Below are 22,509 nucleotides of genomic sequence, written 5' to 3' on the forward strand. Positions count from 1 at the left end.
CCCTTGTCCTCACTTATCACCCCACCAGCCTCCGCATTCAAAGGATCATCCTCTGCCATTTCCGCCAACTCCAGCATGATGCCACCACCAAACACATCTTCCCTTCATCCCCCCTATCGGCATTCCGTAGGGATCGATCCCTCCGGGACACCCTGGTCCACTCCTCCATCACCCCCTACTCCTCAACCCCCTCCTATGGCACCACCCCATGCCCACGCAAAAGATGCAACACCTGCCCCTTCACTTCCTCTCTCCTCACCGTCCAAGGACCCAAACACTCCTTTCAAGTGAAGCAGCATTTCACTTGCATTTCCCCCAACTTAGTCTACTGCATTCGTTGCTCCCAATGTGGTCTCCTCTACATTGGAGAGACCAAACGTAAACTGGGCGACCGCTTTGCAGAACACCTGCGGTCTGTCTGCAAGAATGACCCAAACCTCCCTGTCGCTTGCCATTTTAACACTCCACCCTGCTCTCTTGCCCACATGTCTGTCCTTGGCTTGCTGCATTGTTCCAGTGAAGCCCAACGCAAACTGGAGGAACAACACCTCATCTTCCGACTAGGCACTTTACAGCCTTCCGGACTGAATATTGAATTCAACAACTTTAGGTCGTGAGCTCCCTCCCCCATCCCCACCCCCTTTCTGTTTCTCCCTTCCTTTTTTTTTCCAATAAATTATATAGATTTTCCTTTTCCCACCTATTTCCATTATTTTTTAAAAAATTTTTAAAAATCTTTTATGCTCTCCCCACCCCCACTAGAGCTATACCTTGAGTGCCCTGCCATCCATTCTTAATTAGCACATTCGTTTAGATAATATCACCAACTTTAACTTTAACACCGATGTGTTCTTTTGTTCTATTGTTGTTGACATCTTTTGATGATCTGCTTCTATCACTGCTTGTTTGTCCCTACAACCACATCCCCACTCCATTTCTCTCTCTCTCTCTCTCTCTCTCTCCGCCCCCCACACACACACACCTTAAACCAGCTTATATTTCAACTCTTTCTTGGACTCGAACTCAAGTTCTGTCGAAGGGTCATGAGGACTCGAAACGTCAACTCTTTTCTTCTCCGCCGATGCTGCCAGACCTGCTGAGTTTTTCCAGGTAATTCTGTTTTTGTTTTTGTTCCCTATGACAGATGTTAGGTTAGTTTCCTACTTTCTGTCTCACTTCTTTCTTGAATAAAGATGTTATTGCTATTTTCCAATCTGCTGGGACTCTTCCAGAATCTAAGGAATTTTGGAAGATTATAAGCAATGCCTCTACTATCTTTGCAGCTACTTCGTTTAAGACTCAAGGATGCAGGCCCTCAGCTCCTGGGGATTTGTCAGCCTTTAGTTCTAATAGTTTTCCCAGCACCTTTTCCCTAGTGATGACGTTTCTTTTAAGTTTCTCGCTCCCTTTCATTTCTTGATTTTAAAGTATTCTTGGGAGGTTTTCTAAATCCTCACAGTGAAGACAGACATTTCCTTGTTCCCATTTTTAGCTCTCCAGACTCTCACTCCAGAGGATCAACACTCATTTTACTCACTCTTTTCCTTTTCAAATACTTGTAGAAAATTATTATCTTTTTACATTTCCAGCTAGATTTTTTTTGTACTCAAATTTCACCCTTTTTTTTTAGTTGTTCTTTGCTGGTTCTTAAAATCTGTCCAATCTTCTGACCTACTGCTAACCTTCTCAGAATTGTACAATGTTCCTTTCCATTCGATACTATCCTTAAATTCCTTATTTAGCCACCAGTGATAGAATCATTTCTTCTCACTGGGCTAAATCTTTGCTGAGAGTTATTAAATATCTCCTTAAAAGTCTGCCACTGCACCTCGTACTGTCCCACCCTTCAATCTAGTTTCCCACTTCACTTTAGCTAACTCTGCCTTTGTACCCTTATAATTAGCTTTATTTCGGTTTAAAACACCCGTCTTAGACCTACATTTTTCACCTTCAAACTGAATATGAAATTATATCATGTTTTGATTGCTATCGCCTAGAGGATCCTTTACTATGAGGTTATTGAGTAATACTGTATCACTGTACATTACCAGGTCTAGAATTGCCTGCTCCCTGTTTGGCTCTGGAATGTAGTGCTCCAAGAAATTGTCCCGAATACACTCAATGAATTTGTTCTCCAAGCTATTTGTGCCAATCTGATTCGCCCAATCTACATGTAGATGATTATTGCAGTACCTTTCTTACATGCCCCATTTATTTCTTCCTGCTTACTCAGTTCTACAGTGTAACTACTGTTAGGGGACCTATAAACTACTCCCGCAAGTTGACTGCTTACCTTTCCTATTTGTCACCTCTGCCCAAATGATTCTATCTCTTACTACTGTACTAATGTATCTCTTACTACTGTACTAATGTCATCCTTAACTAACAGAGCTATCACACCACCTTTTCTAAGTTTCCAAAATGTCACACGCATAAGAACATAAAGAACGTATGAATTAGGAGCAGAAGTAGGCCACTTGGCCCCCGAGCTGCTCCATCATTCAATAAGGTCATGGCTGATCTGATTGCAACCTCAACTCTACATTCCCACCTACCCCTGATAACCTTTCACCCCTTTGCTTATCAATAACCTATCCAGCTCTGCCTTAAACATGTTCAAAGACTCACATGATCCCTTCCTCTTGTTAGTTTAAAGCCCTCTCTACCACCTTGTCCTGAACCCTGGCACCAGGCAGGCAACATCTTCAGGACTAGCACTTTCGATTGCAGAGACTGTTTATTCCCCTGACCAAACTGTCCCCAATTACCACGTTCCTATTTACTCCCCTCACTTGAATGGCTTCCTGTACCATGGTGCCATGGTCACCTCGCTCATCCACTTGGCAGTCCCCACTCTCATCCATACAAGCTGCAAGGACCTGGAACCTGTTGGACAATTGCAAGGGCTGAGGCTCCTCCACTTCTACCTTTTCGATCCCCTTAGCTGCCTCACTCGCAGTCTCACGCTGCTGCCTTGACCACTGACTGGATCAGATGTCCCTGGCCTAAGGGATGTGACTGTCTTCTGGAACAAAGTATCCAGATAACTTTCCCCCTCCCTGATGCATGGCAGTGTTTATAGCATGGCCTCCAGCTCATTAACTCTGAGTCAAAGTTCCTCAAGCCGTGTACACTGCAGACTTACAGCAGACCAGGTAAAGACAGCAAATTTCCTTTCCTATTGGACATTTGTACAACCGGGTAATAATTACTGATAGAGTTCTAGCTTTTTATTCCAGATTTATTTAATTAACTGAATTTAAATTCCCCGGCTGCTATTCTGGGATTTGAACTCATGTCTGCAGATCATTAGTCCAGACCATTAACATAAGTATTATCCTATTGTTCCCTTGAGAGGATTGCAGATTGAGATTGCAGGTGGCAGTGATTCAATGTAAGCCAGTGAGGGTGGGGAAATGCATGTCTGGAAGCAAACGTAGATCACTGAGGCTGAGAAAATGAAAGACAGGGAGCCAATGTAGCTCAGAAAGATTGGGAGAGACAGGTGCCATCAAGCATCAATAGGAAGGTGCGTTATGTTATGCTAAGAAACAACACAGCTGCGTCTGTGGCCCAAGATGCCGTGTCACTTTTGTGGATGGGTGCAGGGGCATGGCTCTGCTATTTTAAAGCTGCTTCTACAACACACGTTGGAGTTAGGAAATGTCGCGTGACATACTAATCTGGATTTCCCCTTCACTACTTTACATTTCAAAAGTACTGCATTGTTGTAAAAACTTTGGTGACGTCCAGTGGTCATGAAAAGTGCTACATAAATGCAAATCTTTCTTTCTATTCTGTCATAGAATCTATTCATCAAGCTAGAAACTAATGCATTCAGATACTGCATGACACTGAAAGCTTAAATACTAAATCCTGTGTCAAAAACCATTCACAAACGCCTGTGGAGTACTTTATATATTTATAAATCAGATATGTTAAATTCAACACACCTTTGGCCTTAGAATTGGTACAGTGCAGGTCTACCAGAGTGATATGGGCCTGAGGTCAATAATGAGGCCAGGTTGCATAGAATATATTTTTTTATTAATCATGGGATGTGAGCTTTGCTGGCTGGGCCAGCATTTTTATTACCTGTCCCTAGCTGCTCTTGAGAAGGTAGTGGTGAGCTGCCTTTTTGAACCGCTGTAGTCCATGTGGTGTAGGGACACCCACAGTGCTGTTAGGGAGGGAGTTCCAGGACTTTGACCCAGTGACAGTGAAGGAACGGTGATATATTTCCAAGTCAGGATGGTGAGTGACTTGGAGGGGAACTTCCAGGTGATGGTTTTCCCATCTATCTTGTGCTTCTAGATAGTAGGGATCGTAGATTTGGAAGGTGCTACCTAAGGAGACTTGGTGAATTTATGTATTGCCTTGCACACGAAAGATTAAGGGGTGATCTAATCGAAGTGCTTAAGTCGATTAGAGGCTCTGGTGGGAAAGTCCAGAAGGAAGAGGCATAACTTTAAAATTATAGCTAGGCCATTCAGGAAGCACTTCTTCACTCAAATGGTACTAGAAACCTGGAACTCTCTCCCCATAAAAGTGACTGAGTATGGGGATCATTGATAACTTCCAAACTGATGTTGTAGATTTTTGTTGGGCAAGACTATTATGAAGTTCAGAACTAAAATGGGTAGGTAAAGGTAAGATCAGCAATGATCTCGTTGAATGGCAGACCAGGGTTGAGTGGCTGGATGATGCTCCTGTTCCTGTATACCTATAAATTGAACTATTTATCCCCATTCCCTGTTGGTATAACACTCTTCCATTTATTGTTTTACAGAATGGGTTGAATGCCCTCCACCTGGCTTCGAAGGAAGGCCATATAGGGGTTGTTTCTGAACTGATCCAGCTAGGTGCTAATGTGGACGCAGCAACCAAGGTAAGGACGAGACCTAGTGCTCGATCAGTCAGACTGCCCACTTTCTCAGAAGGGATAGATCTCCGGTTTGCACCAATAGCTTATTGTAATCTTAGCCATGGCATAGGGCAGAAAGCCAGGGAGACATCATGCTGGACTTCTCCTGAGTGTTTCCCATTGGCCATGTGAGCAGTAGAGGCCTGGGATCAAGTTGTCTCATTTATTTAAAGTGCCTGGCACACAGAAACTCGCCAAAAGCCGAAGATTGATACAGAGAGTCAAATGAGTAACTCAATTTCCCAGTGGAGACTGTAGGAGTGATCTCCAAGTGAACGTGGCTTGGGGGAATTGGGCTAAAGGAGAGATAAAAAGGCAGCCATTGCGGTTCAGAAGTAAAGATAAGAATCAGGCAGTGGGAGAGAAGCACAAAAGTCATTGTTTAGTCTTTGCAACAGGCCTGTCTCAGACAAAGCTTGAGTGGTGCTGTGTTAAGATGTGTCTCTTCATCTATTGTTACAGTACCTTTCCTTTGGGCTTATTTCTTTCTAATTTGGTAAAGTGAGGAGAGAACTTGTCTATGTGGCTCAGTTTAGTTTAGTGTCGGCAGTCACTTCTGAGTCAGAAGTTGGTGTGTTCAAGCACACCTGATCATAAGATCTAGACTGACACTTCAGAGCACTACTGAGGGAATGCTGCAGTGTCTGAGGCACTGTCTTTACGATGAGCTGTTTAACCGAGGCCCCATCGGCTTATTCCAATGATTCACGTGAACATAAAGGAATGCATTGCAGTGTTTGAAGAGGAGTTTGCAGACATGAATGCTGACAATACCTAGCTCTACCTTTGCACCCCTCCTGTGTTTTCAGGCTGTTGCCACTCATCCAGTCGTGCTGTGCATCACTTGGTTGCCATGATTACCTACGCAACAGTAACTGTGCTTCAAAAGTGATCCACTAGTAGTGGTGTGCTTTGGACACTAAGTACACAATTTGGGGTTACACAAAGGCAATTTTTCCCCTAACATAGAGATTCTGCAGGTTTTCATTGAATTTTGATTCTCAAAGGTGCTTTTTGTCAGGATATGACAGTAGAGATGCTGTGTGACCAGGGTAACAGAGTAACAAATGGGAGTAGGACATGGTGCAGATGGACACTGCAAAGCGAGGCAGTGTATGTAAATAGCTGCCATTACATGTGGAGAGTGCAGCGCTGAAAGGGAAAGCAAACTCCTTGCACCATAACTGAACGGGGCAGCACTTAAGATTGGCTTAGTCAGTACATGGAGAGGCCGAGGCTGTGACTGACTCCAGTTTCCTCACACCGCATCCCCTATCCTGGGGTCTTACTGTGCACTGGAGTAATACTACACTGTCTTTTGATCAAACAAAGCAAATTCTACAATACGTTTTGGGTTTTCTCCTCCTCACATGGCAGCAGAACCCAGCATTGATCACTTTGTTTGTGAACAAAAATGATTTCAAAGTTTCACAGAATGATTCATCTGTCCTGATAACTGATTCATTTATATGCATGGCAATATCTATTCCTGAGTGTTATCTTAATGTTATTATTATTGCGTGAATTGCCAAACAGACTGTGCATTTGACCAGCCTATAATGTCAGAAGGGCACACAAGCAATCTGTTAAACACACACAACAAATACCTGGGAGCTCAGGAGTTCATCTATTGAAAATAACATCATTGTTAATGATAATGGAAATCTCGTTCTCTGCCCCATGTGTTCTCATCCTCATTCTCTCTCTCATAGTGAATCTCCTTCAGTTCTCTCACATTGTCTCTCTCTATCACTTTAGTCATTTTCCTCTCCTTATTATTCACTCCCATTTCTCTTCAGTTATCGCTCTCTCTCCTTCCTCTTTCTCCCTTTCCTTGTCTTGTGTCAGCTCTCTCTCTCCATCTTGATTTCTTTCTGTTTTTCACTCTCATGCTACTTCCACCCCACCACCCTTACCTTGTATCCCTGCAATATTTTTGTTTTCAGTACTAATACAATTTTTTTTTGGAAACCACAATTGAACCCACCTTCACCATACACTGATTAAAGTAAATGGTGAAAGAACCAAAGGCAACATGAGGTGTAATTCATATGCAGCATGTGGCTGAGATCTGCAATGCACTGCCTGAGTGTGTGGTGAAGGTGGGTTCAATTGTGGTTTCCAAAAAAGAATTGTATTAGCACTGAAAAGAAAAATATTGCAGGGATACGAGGTAAGGGTGAAAAACAGAAAGAAATCAAGATGGAGAGAAAGAGCTGGCACAAGACAGGGAAAGGGAGAAAGAGGAAGGAGAGAGAAGGATAACTGAAGAGAAATGGGAATGAATAATAGGGAGAGGAAAATGACTAAAGTGATAGAGACATTGTGAGAGAATTGAAGGAGATTCACTATGAGAGAGAGAATGAGGATGAGAACACATGGGGCAGAGAACGAGATTTCCATTATCATTAACAATGATGTTATTTTCAATAGATGAACTCCTGAGCTCCCAGGTATTTGTTGCTTGTGTGCCCTTCTGACATTATAGGCTGGCCAAATACACAGTCTGTTTGACAATTCATGCTCGTTCTGTGCTGTAACCACTACGAAAATGAGCAGCAGGAATTTGGATGTGCTAAAGTTTATGGAAGATGGGAGATTGTCACCTCCAAGCTCATCAGCTCTTTTAATGCTTCCCTGGTTAAAGGCACGTGGAGGCTAGCGATGTTACAGAGCTGAAAATAGGTGGCCATTGCAATGGAGAGGATGTGGAGTCAGGAGTTCAGCTCAGGGCTGAATAGGACAGTAAGGTTCCAAACCATCTGGTTCAGCCTGAGACAGTGACCGGGGAGGGGTTGGATTTGGTGATAAGAGTATTAATTTGTAGTTGGGGTGTGGGGGGCAAAGAAAATGGCTTTGATTTTCAAATTATTTACCTGGAGGAAGTTTCAAGTCATCTCAGATGTTGGATGAGCAGTCTGAAAGCACAGAGGCAGCGGAGGGATTGAGAGGAGTAACAGAGAAGCAGAGCTAGATGTTGTCAGTGTTCCTGTGGACGCTAATCTTATGCCAGTGGAAAATGTCACCATGTGGATGTCAGAAAAACATGTAGATGAGTTAAAGAAGCTGGAGGTGGTGCAAGAATAGATCCATAGGGGACTCCAGAAATAGCAGTGGAGGGGCAGGAAGAGAAGTTATTGCTGCAACTACAAGCAGACAGCAAGAATGAACCCAGGTAAAAACAGTCTCACTGAACTGGACAGTTAAGGAGAGGCATTCAAGGAGGATGGTGTGGTTGGCTGGGTCAAAGGCTGCAGAGGCGATTATGAGGGAGGGCGAAGTATGATCACAGTTGAGAGAATATCATTTAGGACTTTTGTTCAGGATCATTTTGATGCTGTGAGTGTGTGGCAGAAGCGTGATTGGAGAGGTTCAAGCGTGGAATTGTGAGGAAAATAGGCAAGGATTTGAGAGGCAACTTGTTTAAGGAGTCAGGAGAGGAAAGAGAGGTCAGGGTTCAAGATCTATTTTTAGGAGAATGGTGATGATGGCTAATTTGGAAATGGTGATGGGAATCATCCTGGAGGAGAGGGGACCATTTACAATGTCAGCTAGCATTATGGCAGGTGGAGGGCAGGAAGTAAAATTGGGAAATCAGCAATTTAGTGGGAATGAGGTCAAGGGAGCAGGAGGTGGGCCTTGAGGCTGTGAGTCTGGGGAAGACGGGAGAGAAGCTAAAGAGTGACACAAGTTCATGTATTAGGCAGGGTATGGTGGGAGGGGTTGTCCTAGCACCCAGTATATTTTTCTCAAACAGACCATAGAACTCCGCAGTGTGTCGGTGCTTGTTCCAATAGGACTGAAGGATTCGAGTGCTGAAAGGTGTGGGTTTGTTGGATGCCACTGGAACCTGCAGCTAGGTAATTGGGAATTTCTATAGAAATGGATGAGGGACCTACAATATTAGAATGCTGGCTGGCAAACACTCCTCACACTAAGTTTACACAGGTAGTAATGTATGCCATTGTGGTGTACTGCAATGTGTTGATTTGAGTGAGTGAGGAGGATAGTGTGAATTTAATGCTTTAGAGAAGTTGGGTTCCAAGCCACATTTTTCACTCCACCACAAAACAAGTAGTTTTTTTTTTCTTGGATTTTGAAGCAATATAATCAGCTGCCATAGGTCAAAATGTTGGAATTAGTTTAAGCTTCCAACTGATGAGGTACTGGGTCTTCCTTCTGTGTATTTGGAAGTGTTAACTTCACATTTCTTTCCTGGCAAGTAAGCTTTTATTTCTATCTACTCATTTACGGTTTTGCTTCACTATTCAAAGGGCAAACTTTCGATTGTATTTGAGTTTCTAAGAATAAAGGTTTTGCATGTTTATGATTTAGGAATGTTATCAGAAGATTGTGGGTTCAATCTCCCACACCAGGACTTGCACAAAAAATCTAGGCTGACATTCCAGTGCGGTACTGAGAGAGTGCTGCACCATTGGTGGTGCCATCTTTCAGATGAGATATTAAACTAAGGGCCCACCTGCCCCCTCAGGTGGACCTAAAAGATGCCATAACACTATTTGCAAAAGAACATGGGGAAATTCTTCCTGGTGGTTTCACCAAAATGTACTGCTCAGTCACAATCACTAGAACAGATTATCTGACCATGTTTGTGGGAGCTCGTGCACAAATTGGCTGACTGCATTTCAAAAGTACTTCATTGGCAGTAAAGTGCTATAGGACACCCTGAGGTTGTGAAAGGTGCTGTATACATGCAATTCTTATTAACCTACATAAGGGCGAGTTGTCATTCATTTTAGCTTATTCTGAAAGTAGGCAGATGATTGTGGTAATTCTGAAGCTTTTGAAGTATTTTGGAAGAAGTATGAGACAAATGACAGTTACATTCCGACTTGTCACTGAAGTGAACCTACACTCATCCTTGGAATGTGAGCTGCAACAGGAATTGAGTTGCAGAACAGCACCTCTTCTGTAGGGTTTATAGTAGTAGAGCACTGAGGGACCAGACTTCACTAGAATGTAAACTATGCTTTACATTCCTTTCAGAGATTAGTCAATCTCTGACTGGCTGCGAGGGACACTACAGCAGAATTTCAATCTCTACCCACACTGAAACCTTTTTCTTATTATTGGACGGAGTACAATGAAGGTTCATCAGACTGATCCCTGGGATGGTGGGACTGTCCTATGAGGAGAGATTAAGGAGACTGAGCCGGTATTCTCTAGAGTTTGGAAGAATATGAGATGATCGCATTGAAACATGCAAAATTCTTACAGGGCTTGACAGGGTAGGTGCAGTAAGGGTGTTTTCCCTGGTGGAGTTGGGAGTCTAGAACTGCAGGAGACAGTCTCAGAATAAGAGGCAGGCCATTTAGGAATGAAATGAGGAATTTTTTCACTCAGAGGGTGGTGAATCTTTGGAATTCTCTGCCCAAAGGGCTGTGGAGGCCCAGTCATTGAGTAGTGTGGGAAAATGGAAATTGAAAATCGTCATGATCTAGTTGAATGGCAAAGCAGGCTCAAGGGACTGAAAGGACTACTTCTGCTTCTACTTCCTAAATTCCTATGTTCCTATTTCCCTTTCTGAGGTAACCTGGGCTATTCAATACTCAATATTGTCTTGGCAAACAGCAGGACTACCTGAGCTGTCCATTCAGATATACCATAACTAACCTGCACCTCAACTCCGTTTATCAATGAAGGATAGACCCTCAGGATGGTAGCAGTATTGCATTTGAGGCAGGTCAAACTGTGTTCTTACTTAACAAACACAAGCTTAACATAGAATGGATTTTACAGTTCAATGGTACAATACGTATAGTAAAAGGAGTAGGCCATTCAGCCCCTCAACCCTATTCTGCCATTCAGTTACATCATGGCTGACCTGAATGTCAACTCCGTTTACCCTTCTTAACTCCACAACTCTTGATATCTTTACCTAATAAAAATCTAGCGACATTGGACTTGAAAGCTCTAATTGACTCCCAGACTCAACAGCCTTTTGTGGGAGAGTGTTCCAGATTTCCACTACCCTTTGTGTAAAGACCTGCTTCCTGATGTAACCCCTGATTGGCCTGGCTCCAATTTTAAGATTTGCTGCCTTGTGTCAGATTCCCCATTAGGGGAAATAGTTCCCCATTATCTACCCTATCAAGTCACTTTAACGATTTAAACACCTGAATCAAATCACCCTTCAATCTTCTAAATGCCAGGGAATACAAAGCATATTCATGCTTGGCCCAAATAGCCAAGTGGTTATGGTACTGGGCTTGTAATCCCAAGATCAAAAGTTCAAATCTCACAATGGCAAGCTATGAAACAATGTAACTTCATCTGAAAAAACAGATGGAAATGTGTTTATGCTTGGCCTAAATAGCCAAGTGGTTATGGTTCTGGGTTTGTAACCCCAAGATCGAGAGTTCAAATCTTACAACGGCAAACTATGAAGCTTGGCCTAAATAGCCAAGTGGTTATGGTACTGGGTTGGCTTGGCCTAAATGGCCAAGTGGTTATGGTACTGGATTTGTAACCCCAAGATCAAGAGTTCAAATCTCACAATGGCAAACTATGAAACAATGTAACTTCATCTGAAACAGATGGAAACAGGTTTACTCAAAAGAGTATCAAGAGTTCAAATCTCACAATGGCAAACTATGAAACAATGTAACTTCATCTGAAACAGATGGAAACAGGTTTACTCAAAAAAAGAGTATCAAGAGTTCAAATCTCACAATGGCAAAACTATCAGGAGTTCAAATCTCACAATGGCAAACTATGAAACAATATAACTTCATCTGAAACAGATGGCTTGGCCTAAATAGCCAAGTGGTTATGGTTCTGGGTTTGTAACCCCAAGATCGAGAGTTCAAATCTTACAACGGCAAACTATGAAGCTTGGCCTAAATAGCCAAGTGGTTATGGTACTGGGTTGGCTTGGCCTAAATGGCCAAGTGGTTATGGTACTGGATTTGTAACCCCAAGATCAAGAGTTCAAATCTCACAATGGCAAACTATGAAACAATGTAACTTCATCTGAAACAGATGGAAACAGGTTTACTCAAAAGAGTATCAAGAGTTCAAATCTCACAATGGCAAACTATGAAACAATGTAACTTCATCTGAAACAGATGGAAACAGGTTTACTCAAAAAAAGAGTATCAAGAGTTCAAATCTCACAATGGCAAAACTATCAGGAGTTCAAATCTCACAATGGCAAACTATGAAACAATATAACTTCATCTGAAACAGATGGCTTGGCCTAAATAGCCAAGTGGTTATGGTTCTGGGTTTGTAACCCCAAGATCGAGAGTTCAAATCTTACAACGGCAAACTATGAAGCTTGGCCTAAATAGCCAAGTGGTTATGGTACTGGGTTTGTAACCCCAAGATCAAGAGATCAAGAGTTCAAATCTCACAATGGCAAACTATGAAACAAAGTAACTTCATCTGAAACAGATGGAAACATGTTTGTACTCAAAAGAGTTACAAGTAATGCTGGGTGAATTTGGAAGAGTTCCAGCTCTGTGACTTCAATCACCAATAAGAATGAAAGTGATGTCATGGAAACAGCACCATGTTCAAATTTCCCCTCCACTGAATCTTTACAGGGCAGAAGGAGGCCATTCAGACTATGGCTTGGCCTAAATAGCCAAGTGGTTATGGTACTTGGCTTGTAACCACAAGATCAAGAGTTCAAATCTCACAATGGCAAACTATGAAACAATGTAACTTCATCTGAATAGGAACAGATGGAAACGTGTTTGTAAAAAATTTGCTTGGCCTAAATAGCCAAGTGGTTATGGTACTGGGTTTGTAACCCCAAGATCAAGAGTTCAAATCTCACAATGGCAAACTATGAAACAATGTAACTTCATCTGAAACAGATGGAAACAGGTTTACTCAAAAGAGTATCAAGAGTTCAAATCTCACAATGGCAAACTATGAAACAATGTAACTTCATCTGAAACAGATGGAAACAGGTTTGTACTTGAAAGAGTTACATGTCCAGTTAATGGAAGCACCATTTAGCTTGGCCTAAATAGCCAAGTGGTTATGGAACTGGGTTTGTAACCCCAAGATCAAGAGTTCAAATCTCACAATGGCAAACTATGAAACAATGTAACTTCATCTGAAACAGATGGAAACGTGTTTGTACTCGAAAGAGTTACAAAGCATATTCATGCCCTCTGCCTTCATAATTTAACCATCTTAATGATGTTCTAGAGTTAACAGCCCAGACTTTCCTACAGCAGTAGGATTGGCGAAATCACCCTAAGTTTAGCCTCCGATGAGTTCTTCCATGTTTCCATGTGCTTCCAATGGGATAAAACATGGCAAATTGGAAGTAGTGCGACCAGTTCCCCAGAAGTTGATAAAATCATCAAATCAGCACATTCAGCTCATTGTGCCTGTTTTGGATGTTTGAAAGAGCAGGCTGTGCTTAGTCCCACATCCCTGCTTTATGTCTGTAACCCTGCCAGTTTCTCACCCTCAAGTACCTGTCCAATTCCTTTTTCAACATGTTTATGCAATCAACTTCCACCACCTTTACAGGTAAGAGTGTTCCAAGTCCTGCCAACCCCTATTCTCTATTTTCTGTTTTGTAGCTAGCTTGCTATCCATTCTGCTACCTGCCCCCTGAGTCCAAATGCTTGGACCTTAGTCATGAGTCTACTATGCAGTACATTATCCTAGGTCTTTTGAAAATCTGAGTATATGACATTTAATGCATTATCCTCATCTGTTCTTCCTATCACTTCTTCAAAGAATTGAATAAGGTTGACCCCTTCCCTTTTGAAATACATGCTGACAATTCGTCATTCTATCTCCAGTTTCTGGATGATTTTCAGTTACACCTAATTAAAGATTCCATTATCTTTCCTACCACCAATATTAAGTTACCTGGCCTCTACTTCCCTGAAGTTTTCAAGACTGAGATCACTAGATTTTTGTTAGGTGATGGAATCAGAGGATATGGAACCTAAGACAGATAAATGGAATTGTGATTTAGGTTGACGGTGCTGCAACTGGACGGTGTAACAGGTTCGATGGCCTACTCCAATGTTCCTATGCCTATTGATAGCACTGAATTGAATTAATCCATTTCTTGGAAAAACTCAGCAGGTCTGGCAGCATCGGCGGAGAAGAAAAGAGTTGACGTTTCGAGTCCTCATGACCCTTCGACAGAACTTGAGTTCGAGTCCAAGAAAGAGTTACACACACCTTAAACCAGCTTATATTTCAACTCTTTCTTGGACTCGAACTCAAGTTCTGTCGAAGGGTCATGAGGACTCGAAACGTCAACTCTTTTCTTCTCCGCCGATGCTGCCAGACCTGCTGAGTTTTTCCAGGTAATTCTGTTTTTGTTTTTGTTTTGGATTTCCAGCATCCGCAGTTTTTTTGTTTTAATCCATTTCTTGTTGAGCTCACAAATTGTTAAACTAGAACCTAATGGTAAAAGCAAATTACTGCATATGCTGGAAATCTGAAATGAAAACAGAAAAACTCAGCAGGTCTGACAGCACCTGTGGAGAGAGGAAAATGGCTAACTTTTCGAGTCCGTACAACCCTTCTTCAGAGCTGCACCTAAAGGACCGCCCACAGTAATTTGATATAAATCCACCATAGCTTCCATTCTTAGGAATTTATCATTCATTGATAAATGAAGTGATTGCAACAGGACAGCCATTGAAAATCTGTACAGGTCTGATGTGCCTTATTCCTGTGTAACCCAGTGCTTTAATAAATCTGGTCCTCTACTGGCTGCCTTTCAGGCAGCTGACCATCTGCCCACTCAGCTGACTCATCCTGCCCCTCTGGATTTGCGTTCTTACAGCGATGTGAGATCATCATTACTGCGCTGTTGTTTGTGGAACATGCTGATAGACAGAGGGTTGTGCATTTAAGTTCAGAAAAGAGCTGACACTAACCTCAAGTAAACTCGCATGAAAATAAACAAAATGTAACATAGCAACTAAGTGTGCCCGAACCATGGTTTTTATTGGAAGAAAGTTGTGTTTGAATCATCCTAAACTGGCCTGTTATAAACCTTCAGTGTTTATTTTGGGAACATTGAACTTAACTTCCTGAAATGCCCTGCTACGTGTGCATGTCTTTTCATGTGATTGAGTGATTGAATGAATCCCATCCTTTAGTTGAACTGTATTAACTCTACAGTTCAACAGAAGTCAAGTTGGCCTCTAAAAGTAGTGGCTTGGTAACAGGAACATAGGAATTGTGAGATGATAAAAGAGCAAGTCCATAACTAATTCACTTTTTATCATCCTGCTCATTCCATAATACTGTGCTGATGGAGTTGCTGCATTGTCATAGCAATCAGTCTCCATCAGTTAGTTTAACACAGACCTGGACATCAATGGCTTGAAAAAGTTTTTCATTGATGGAAACTCTTTTTCAATCACAGTTCTGCCATCATCACCATGCCAACAAAGTTGGATGGGATGGGGACATCTGAAATTTTCACCCACTTCACCCTGTCAGGGGCAGTAAAAAGAAGTCTGAGGGTTTCTGATATTTGGTCTGTGGAGAGGATAGCAGTGATTTTTGACAGATAATTAGTCGGTTGTACCTTGGATTTGAGCTGCCCTAATCTCACGGACTGATACACAGCTGCCTTGCAGCTCTTCTTGCTGTGGGTGCACTGGATTACTCCCCCTAACATCTTCACTTTTTACTTTCAGAAAGGAAATACCGCCTTGCATATTGCATCGTTAGCTGGTCAAGCAGAAGTTGTACATGTCCTAGTAACAAATGGAGCAAATATTAATGCCCAGTCACAGGTAAGACGTTGCTGTAAGACCTGCTGTTTGTCAGTGTAAGTGTGTAGTATATATAATATGTATACACATACCTGTATATGCATATTATTGGCTCATATATTTATAAAATACACAAAATCTGTAGGTATTGAAGCTAAAATCTCACCGGTGGTTGCTGGAATTTGTATTTGGAAATTGTGTGTTCTGAACTGGTTAAGTTGTGAGCATGGATGGACGAGCTGGGAGTGTGGAGTTTCTCCATACCTGCTCCCACTATCGTGGTATGTTTTAAGTTCACTGGACTGTAGTTGTTACGCTGAAATGGAGCACTTTCTTTATGTCAAGATGGCCTCCCAGGGTAAATTCCTTGTTTCCAGACTCCATGGAATCACAAGAGAATCGATATTAAAGCTGTGGCAGTATTCCTAACACATGTTTCCCTCTGGTGTATTTCTCCCTTGGGAGCTCAGGATTGGTGAATTTGCCCCTCTGATTCTTTAGGGGCAGTTTTGAACATGGTGTTGTAATATTTTCTTGATAACAGTGAATCCTGATTGTGAACCTCCTTTGAATATTTTTAAGGCAGAGCGAGATAGATTCTTGATTAACAAGGGGTGAAAAGTTATTGGGGAGACGGGAGGTTACAATCAGATCAGCCATGTTCTTACTCAATGTTAAAGCAGGCTTGAAGGGCTGAGTGGCTGCTCCATATTTGTATGTATATACATTCGTATGTGTGGCATGTTCAATCGGGAAGACTTACTGAATCTACAGAGAAAGATTATTCACAAATGACAATATCTTGAGTGAGTTATCAAATTAGGTGAGAGCAGATAAATTCAGTGAGTTACAGTTCATCACTGAGTTTTCTAGTTGCTTATCACACAACGTAATTTATACAGAGATTGCGATATTTATAATGAGGCCTACCACAAACTGAGCACACGGTTGAAACCGGATGTGAAGAATTAAATTTGCTGTGCATTTTAGCCCATTTTAACATGGGTTAATGCAGTGAGGAAGGGGTTTGAGCATCGCATTCAACATAACCAAAAAAAGGCACTTTTTTTCCCTTGAAGTCTGAGTTCAGCTGTCGTTTGGCATCATTACAGTTCAACGCAGTGCAAAAAAAACTGAAAAAGCATTCTACATTTCTTATTCGTTCTTATATCAAGTGTTAGAAATATAATAGCAACTGAGCTTCATGAACAAGTGTTAGGTTCAGTTCTAATCAGAACCAATATGGCCTTTCAGGGTAAATTCCTTGGTTCCAGACTCAGTGGAGTCACCAGAGAATTGATATTCAAGTTGTGGCAGTATTTCTAACACATCTCTCTCCAATGGGAGCTCAGGATTGGTGAATTTGCCCGTCTGATTCTTTAGGGGCAGTATTGAAAATGGTCTTGCAATATTTTCTTGATAACAGTGAATCCAGATCGTCCCTTTAAATATTGGTCTCATGAATGCAGAAGAAATATTGTAACCAACAAAAATGATTCATGTAGTATATTGCAATATTTCAGCATTTTGTTCTACTTCCCGCTCTGCTGCCCCCTCTGTTGGGGAGGTGTAAATAAAATTGTTCAATAATGGCTGCTGACAGCCGCGCAAGTGTCAGTCTCACTCAGTGCAATAAACAACAGAAAGATGACAACAAGGCTAGGAAAGAGTTGTTTTTATTTGAGAACTTAAGGACTGAAGAACATTGTGGTGCAATTTTTAGAATTTCCTCAGTTGATTATGAAGAAATTTGAAAGATTGCTCCATGTGCACAATGTGTTCAACTATGCAGCTGGGTGACCAACTGTCTCAGATTTTCTGGGGCTGTCCCGTAATTCAGCTTTTGCTGTGTTTTGCCTTTGGAATTTTGCCCTCTCCGTAAACTTTGCTCCTGTGCATGTGTCAGCTGTGGCAGGCTGATGTGCTCAGGGGCTGTCCAACGGGTCCCCCCGTGCCCCTCCAATCCCCCCCCACCCCACAGTCCCATGGTCTTGGGTCTCACCAGCAGCCCCCTGTTTGTAGGAGGCCCAAAGAACAACAAAATTGAGACCAAGCTTTTGAGTAAAGACATTGCAGTGACGTGAAAGCAGGTCTGTGATGAGGCCACAGCCATAGAAAAGGCAGAAAGACATAGTTGCATGTTGTAAGGAAGTTCTTTTCCTGAGATGGTAGGGGAAGGTCCACCGAATTTCTGTGAGATCCATGTCTCAGAGCAAGAAAATTAGATGCTACTGTTGCCCTGGTAGCCACCAACCATTTAAATGCCCCATTTTCCAGTTAAAATGTTATACCTATGGGAAAGTCGGCTATATTCAGATGACAAACAGGAGTGGAGGAAACAGTAATGCTCCAGGATGTGTTAATGCTCCAGGTTGCAGTTATACACCAGGTCAAGGTCATGGTCGATCTAAAAGCCAGTTCAGGAGTTTGGAATGCACATATGATAGATGTGGAAATAGAAATTGATGTTATCAAGCAGGAAGGTCAAGAGTTGTACTCAGTCAGAGAGCAAGAAAAACAGCACCTGGGAGGTGACAGTAATAGGCCTGAAGATAAAATTTCAGCTCCTACAGTAGAAATGCAAGTCAGAGATTCACAGCTTACTTTCCATAATTGATACAGTTGCAGCTGTGTCTCGTATCTTGGAAAGAGAGTACAAGAAGTCTCCAAGTCACATTCCCTTATATAAAACTGATGTGAAACCAACTGGCTATACCAATAGCGCTTTTCAATGTTAGGTGAAGTTAGCGTTAGAGTGGTATATGATGATGCATCCTATTACTTGCCATTGGTAGAATTCTCCCTGATGGAAAGGAATTGGCTTAAGAAAATAGTTAAACTGGGCTGAGTTATGTATAGTAGGATACAATAAGATTATGTCTGTCACTGAGGAAGTGTTAAGAGAGCACAAAGTGGTCTTTGAGCAAGGAGGACCAAACGATAAAATTAAGCATCACCAACGCGAAGTGAAGATAAAGGACAATGTACAGCTGACGTTTTGCAAGGCTGCGCTAATTATGCACAGTTAGAAGCATAAAGAGCTGAACAGATTAGAAAAAATTGGGGCAACTAAGAAGATGAAGAGCAGAAATGGGCCACACCCATTATGGTAGTTCAAAAAGCAAATGGGCTTGTTCAGATTTGTGTTTAAAAGCAAGCAGTAAACACGGTAATTGAGAATGGAACATTACCACTGCCTACCAGTGAGTAATTTAACCAGTGGAAAGGTGTTCAGTGAGACAAGTTTGTCAAATGCATACTTGCAATTAGAATTAACTGACAAGAGGAAGGAACTGCTTAGCATTCAAACACATAAAGGCTTGTACCCAGTATGAAAGGTTACCACATGGGCTGTCTGCTGCTCACATAGTGTTCCAAAGTGTCGTGGATCAGGTACTAAGTGGAATGAAAGGAGTATGCTGCTTAGATGACAGTCAGTAAGATGGAGGAAGAGCACACTGTAATATTGAACAAAGTCCTAGATGGATTTCTAAAATACAGTAACAAAGCTAATAAGCACAGCTGTAGCCTTTTGGTGTCAAGTGTACCATACCTGGGTCACCAAAATTATCCACCAACGCAGGTGAACAATTAGGGGATTTTGAAAGTCAAGAGACCAGAGAACAAAGAAGAACTTAGAACATTCATAGAGATTGTTGTTTTATTCTAAGTTCATCCCCGACTTAGTTAGTGCATTCACTCAACTACGAGTATTACTGAAAAAAGAAACATGTAGAGGTGTTGCCATGGGGAATACACCAGTCGAGAAAGAGACCCTCCATGGCAAAGTCTCCACCAATCAGAGTCCACTTGCTAACCAATCAGCACCCTCTTCACATACAGTATAAATTGTTGTTTTCTCCTTGTATTGGTATTCTTGTGAAGTGTCCTGATGAGTACAAGATGAAAAGCTTCGACATGTCTCTTTTTTCAGCAATAATCAACTGTGTTAACTGCTTAAAGATTGAAAAGATTGGAAGTGATCTGTGGAGTATCAGAAAACATTTGAAGAAGTGTAGAAAGTACTGACTGTTGAAGCTGTTTTGACCCAATATGATCCCAAGAAACAATTGGTTTTCGCTTTCGATGCCTTACTGCAGGAGTTAGGTGTGGTGTTATCTCACATAATGGAATGGAGAGGCCTGTAGCACAAGTTTTACATACCTTAACAAAGTCCGAGCAAAATTACACTCAAGTTGAGAAAAAGGCATTAGTGATCATGTACGGTATTACTAAGTTCCACAAATACTTGAGGTAGTAAGTTCACTTTGTGAACTGACCAACAAGCCCTTATGATCATATTTGGTCCAAAGAAGGAAATACCATCCCAAGAGGTTTCAGAGATGAACATCAGTATGATGTTAAAAATCGTAAGCCAGCAGATCATGCAAATATGGACGTTTTTTCGAAATTTCTTGTGAAGACTGATTTCTAATCACTGAGTTACCTGTGAATTATTTCACATACACAAGTGCAATGCCATTGTCTGCCAGAGAAACTAATGAAGAAACTAACAAGGATGGTGATGCTCAGTAAAGTGTTCCATTATGTCATGAGCAGTTAACCTAAAGAGTATGATGATGAGAAATTGCAGGAATAGAAACAAACTGAGCGTAGATCAAGGCTGCCTCCAACGGGGTTTAAGAGTCATCAATCCACCAAAGTTTAGAGAGAGATTGTTCGGGGAACTTCATAAAGAGCACAGAGGTATAGTCCGTATGAAAACAGTAGCAGGTAGGTATCAAATGGTAGATGGAGGTATTGAAGAGTTGGTGAAAAGTTGTGGTGTGTCTCAGAATGAGATATAATCCAACCAAGGTTCCTTTCATTCCATGGTTAAGCACAAGGAAAGTGTGAGAAAGAGTACATGTTGATTTCTTTGTTTGTTTTGATCAATAGCTGGATAAATGTTGGATCCGTTTTCAGTGCCACATGTGCCAAAGCTATTGGAAATTTCAGATATTTGTTTGCAATTTATGGGTTTTCAGAAGTGTTGATATCAGATAATGGTATGCAGTTTACGTCAGAAGAGTTTGAAATATTTCTGAAAAAGATTGGAGTCAAACACTCTAATACCAACATATCACCCAGCATCAAATGATGTTGCAAAAAGAAGTGTGCAGATTGTGAAGAGGTCTTTATAGAAGTATTTGCTAGGTGACAAGCTAGGCAATAATTTCCTGTTGATACAGACTGGGCAGTTCTCTGTTCTCTTTCAGAGTCAGCCTGGGTAGAAATAAGAAATAACAAGGGAAAGAAGTCCCTGGTGGGAGTAATCTATAGGTCCCCAAACAGTAGTTCAGCAGTAGGGCACAGTATAAACCAGGAAATACTGGGAGTAAGAAAGGCACAGCAATAATCATGGGTGATTTTAATATGCATATAGACTGGACTAATCAAATTGGCAAGGGTAGCCTCAGGGAGAGTTCATAGAGTGTATTAGAGGTTGTTTCTTGGAGCAATATGTCGTGGAACCAACCAGGGAGCAGGCTATTCTGGATTTGGTTTTGTGTAATGAGATGGGATTAATTAATGACCCAAAGTAAAGGATCATCAGGGGAAGAGTGATCGTAGCATGCTAGAATTTCAAGTTCAGTTTGAGTGCGAGAAACTTAAGTCCCACACTAGTGTTCTGGAGGAAAACAAAGGTAACTACATAGGCATGAGGACAGATTTTGCCCTAGTGTATTGGGCAGGAAGACTACAAGGTAGATAAGTTGATGAACAGTGGCAGATATTTAAAGAGATATTCAATTCCTCCCAAGTAAAACATATTCCAAAGAGGAAAAAAGATGGTAAGAGGAGGGAAAAAGCATCCATGGCTAAGCAAGGAAGTTAAAGATGACATAAAGGCAAAAACTAAGGCATACCAAATTGCAAAGTCAGTGGCAGGCTGGAAGATTGGGAAACTTTTAAAGATCAACAAAGGGTTACTATAAAAATAATAAAAAGAGCAAGGGTAAATTATGAAAGAAAACTAGTGCAAAATGTAAAAACTGATCGCAAAAGCTTCTACAAGTATATAAAGGGAAAGAGAGTAGCTAAAGTGAATGTTGGCCCCTTGGATGATGAGACAGGGGAGTTAATAGTGGAAAACGCAGAGATGCTTAATCAATATTTTGGCTCAGTTTTCACGCTAGTACCACCCCAATAGTAACAGGTAGTGCAGAGGGTAGAGAGAAGGAGGAACATAGAACAATCACCATCACTAGAGAAAACGTCCTGAGCAAACTATTGGGATTAAAGGATGACAAGTCCCCAGGACCTGATGGCCTATATCCCAGGATCTGAAAGGAAGTGGCAGCGGAGATAGTGGAAGCATTGGCTATAATATTCCAAAATTCCCTGGATTCTAGAAAGGTTCCAGTGGATTGGAAAAATGCTAATATAACGCCCTTATTCAAAAAGTCGGGGGGGGTGGGGAGGCAGAAAGTAGGAAACTATAGACCAGTTAGTTTAATGTCTGTCATTGGGAAATTGTTGGAATCCATTATTAAGGAAGTAATAATGGGGCATTTGGAAAACCAAAATGCAATCCATCAGAGTCAGCATGGTTTTATGAAGAGTAAATAGTGTTTGACTAATTTGCTAGAGTTCTTGAAGATATGACAAGCAAAGTGGATTATGGGGATCCTGTAGATGTAGTATATCTGGACTTCCAGAAGGCGTTTGCTAAGGTGCTGCAAAAAAGATTAATACACAAGATAAAATACATGGAGTTAGGGGTAATATATTAGCTTGGATAGAGGATTGGCTAACCAACAGAAAGCAGAGAGTTGGGATAAATGGGTCTTTTTCTGGATGGCAAGCTGTAATTAGTGGGGTGCCATAGGGTTCAGTCCTTGG

General features: G+C 41.6%; 1 protein-coding gene across 1 annotated transcript in view; it reads left to right on the forward strand.

Annotated features, from left to right (window-relative positions):
- The window catches only part of ank3b (ankyrin 3b), a 754,597-nt gene that overhangs the window by 160,472 nt on the left and 571,616 nt on the right, over nt 1-22,509 (forward strand). The window contains exons 3-4 of the mRNA XM_041209573.1: nt 4,790-4,888; nt 15,586-15,684. Of these exons, the coding sequence (XP_041065507.1) occupies nt 4,790-4,888; nt 15,586-15,684 (198 nt within the window). The remainder of the gene's footprint in view (nt 1-4,789; nt 4,889-15,585; nt 15,685-22,509) is intronic.

This window comes from Carcharodon carcharias, chromosome 17 (assembly GCF_017639515.1).
Source record: "Carcharodon carcharias isolate sCarCar2 chromosome 17, sCarCar2.pri, whole genome shotgun sequence".
Taxonomy (NCBI): domain Eukaryota; kingdom Metazoa; phylum Chordata; class Chondrichthyes; order Lamniformes; family Lamnidae; genus Carcharodon; species Carcharodon carcharias.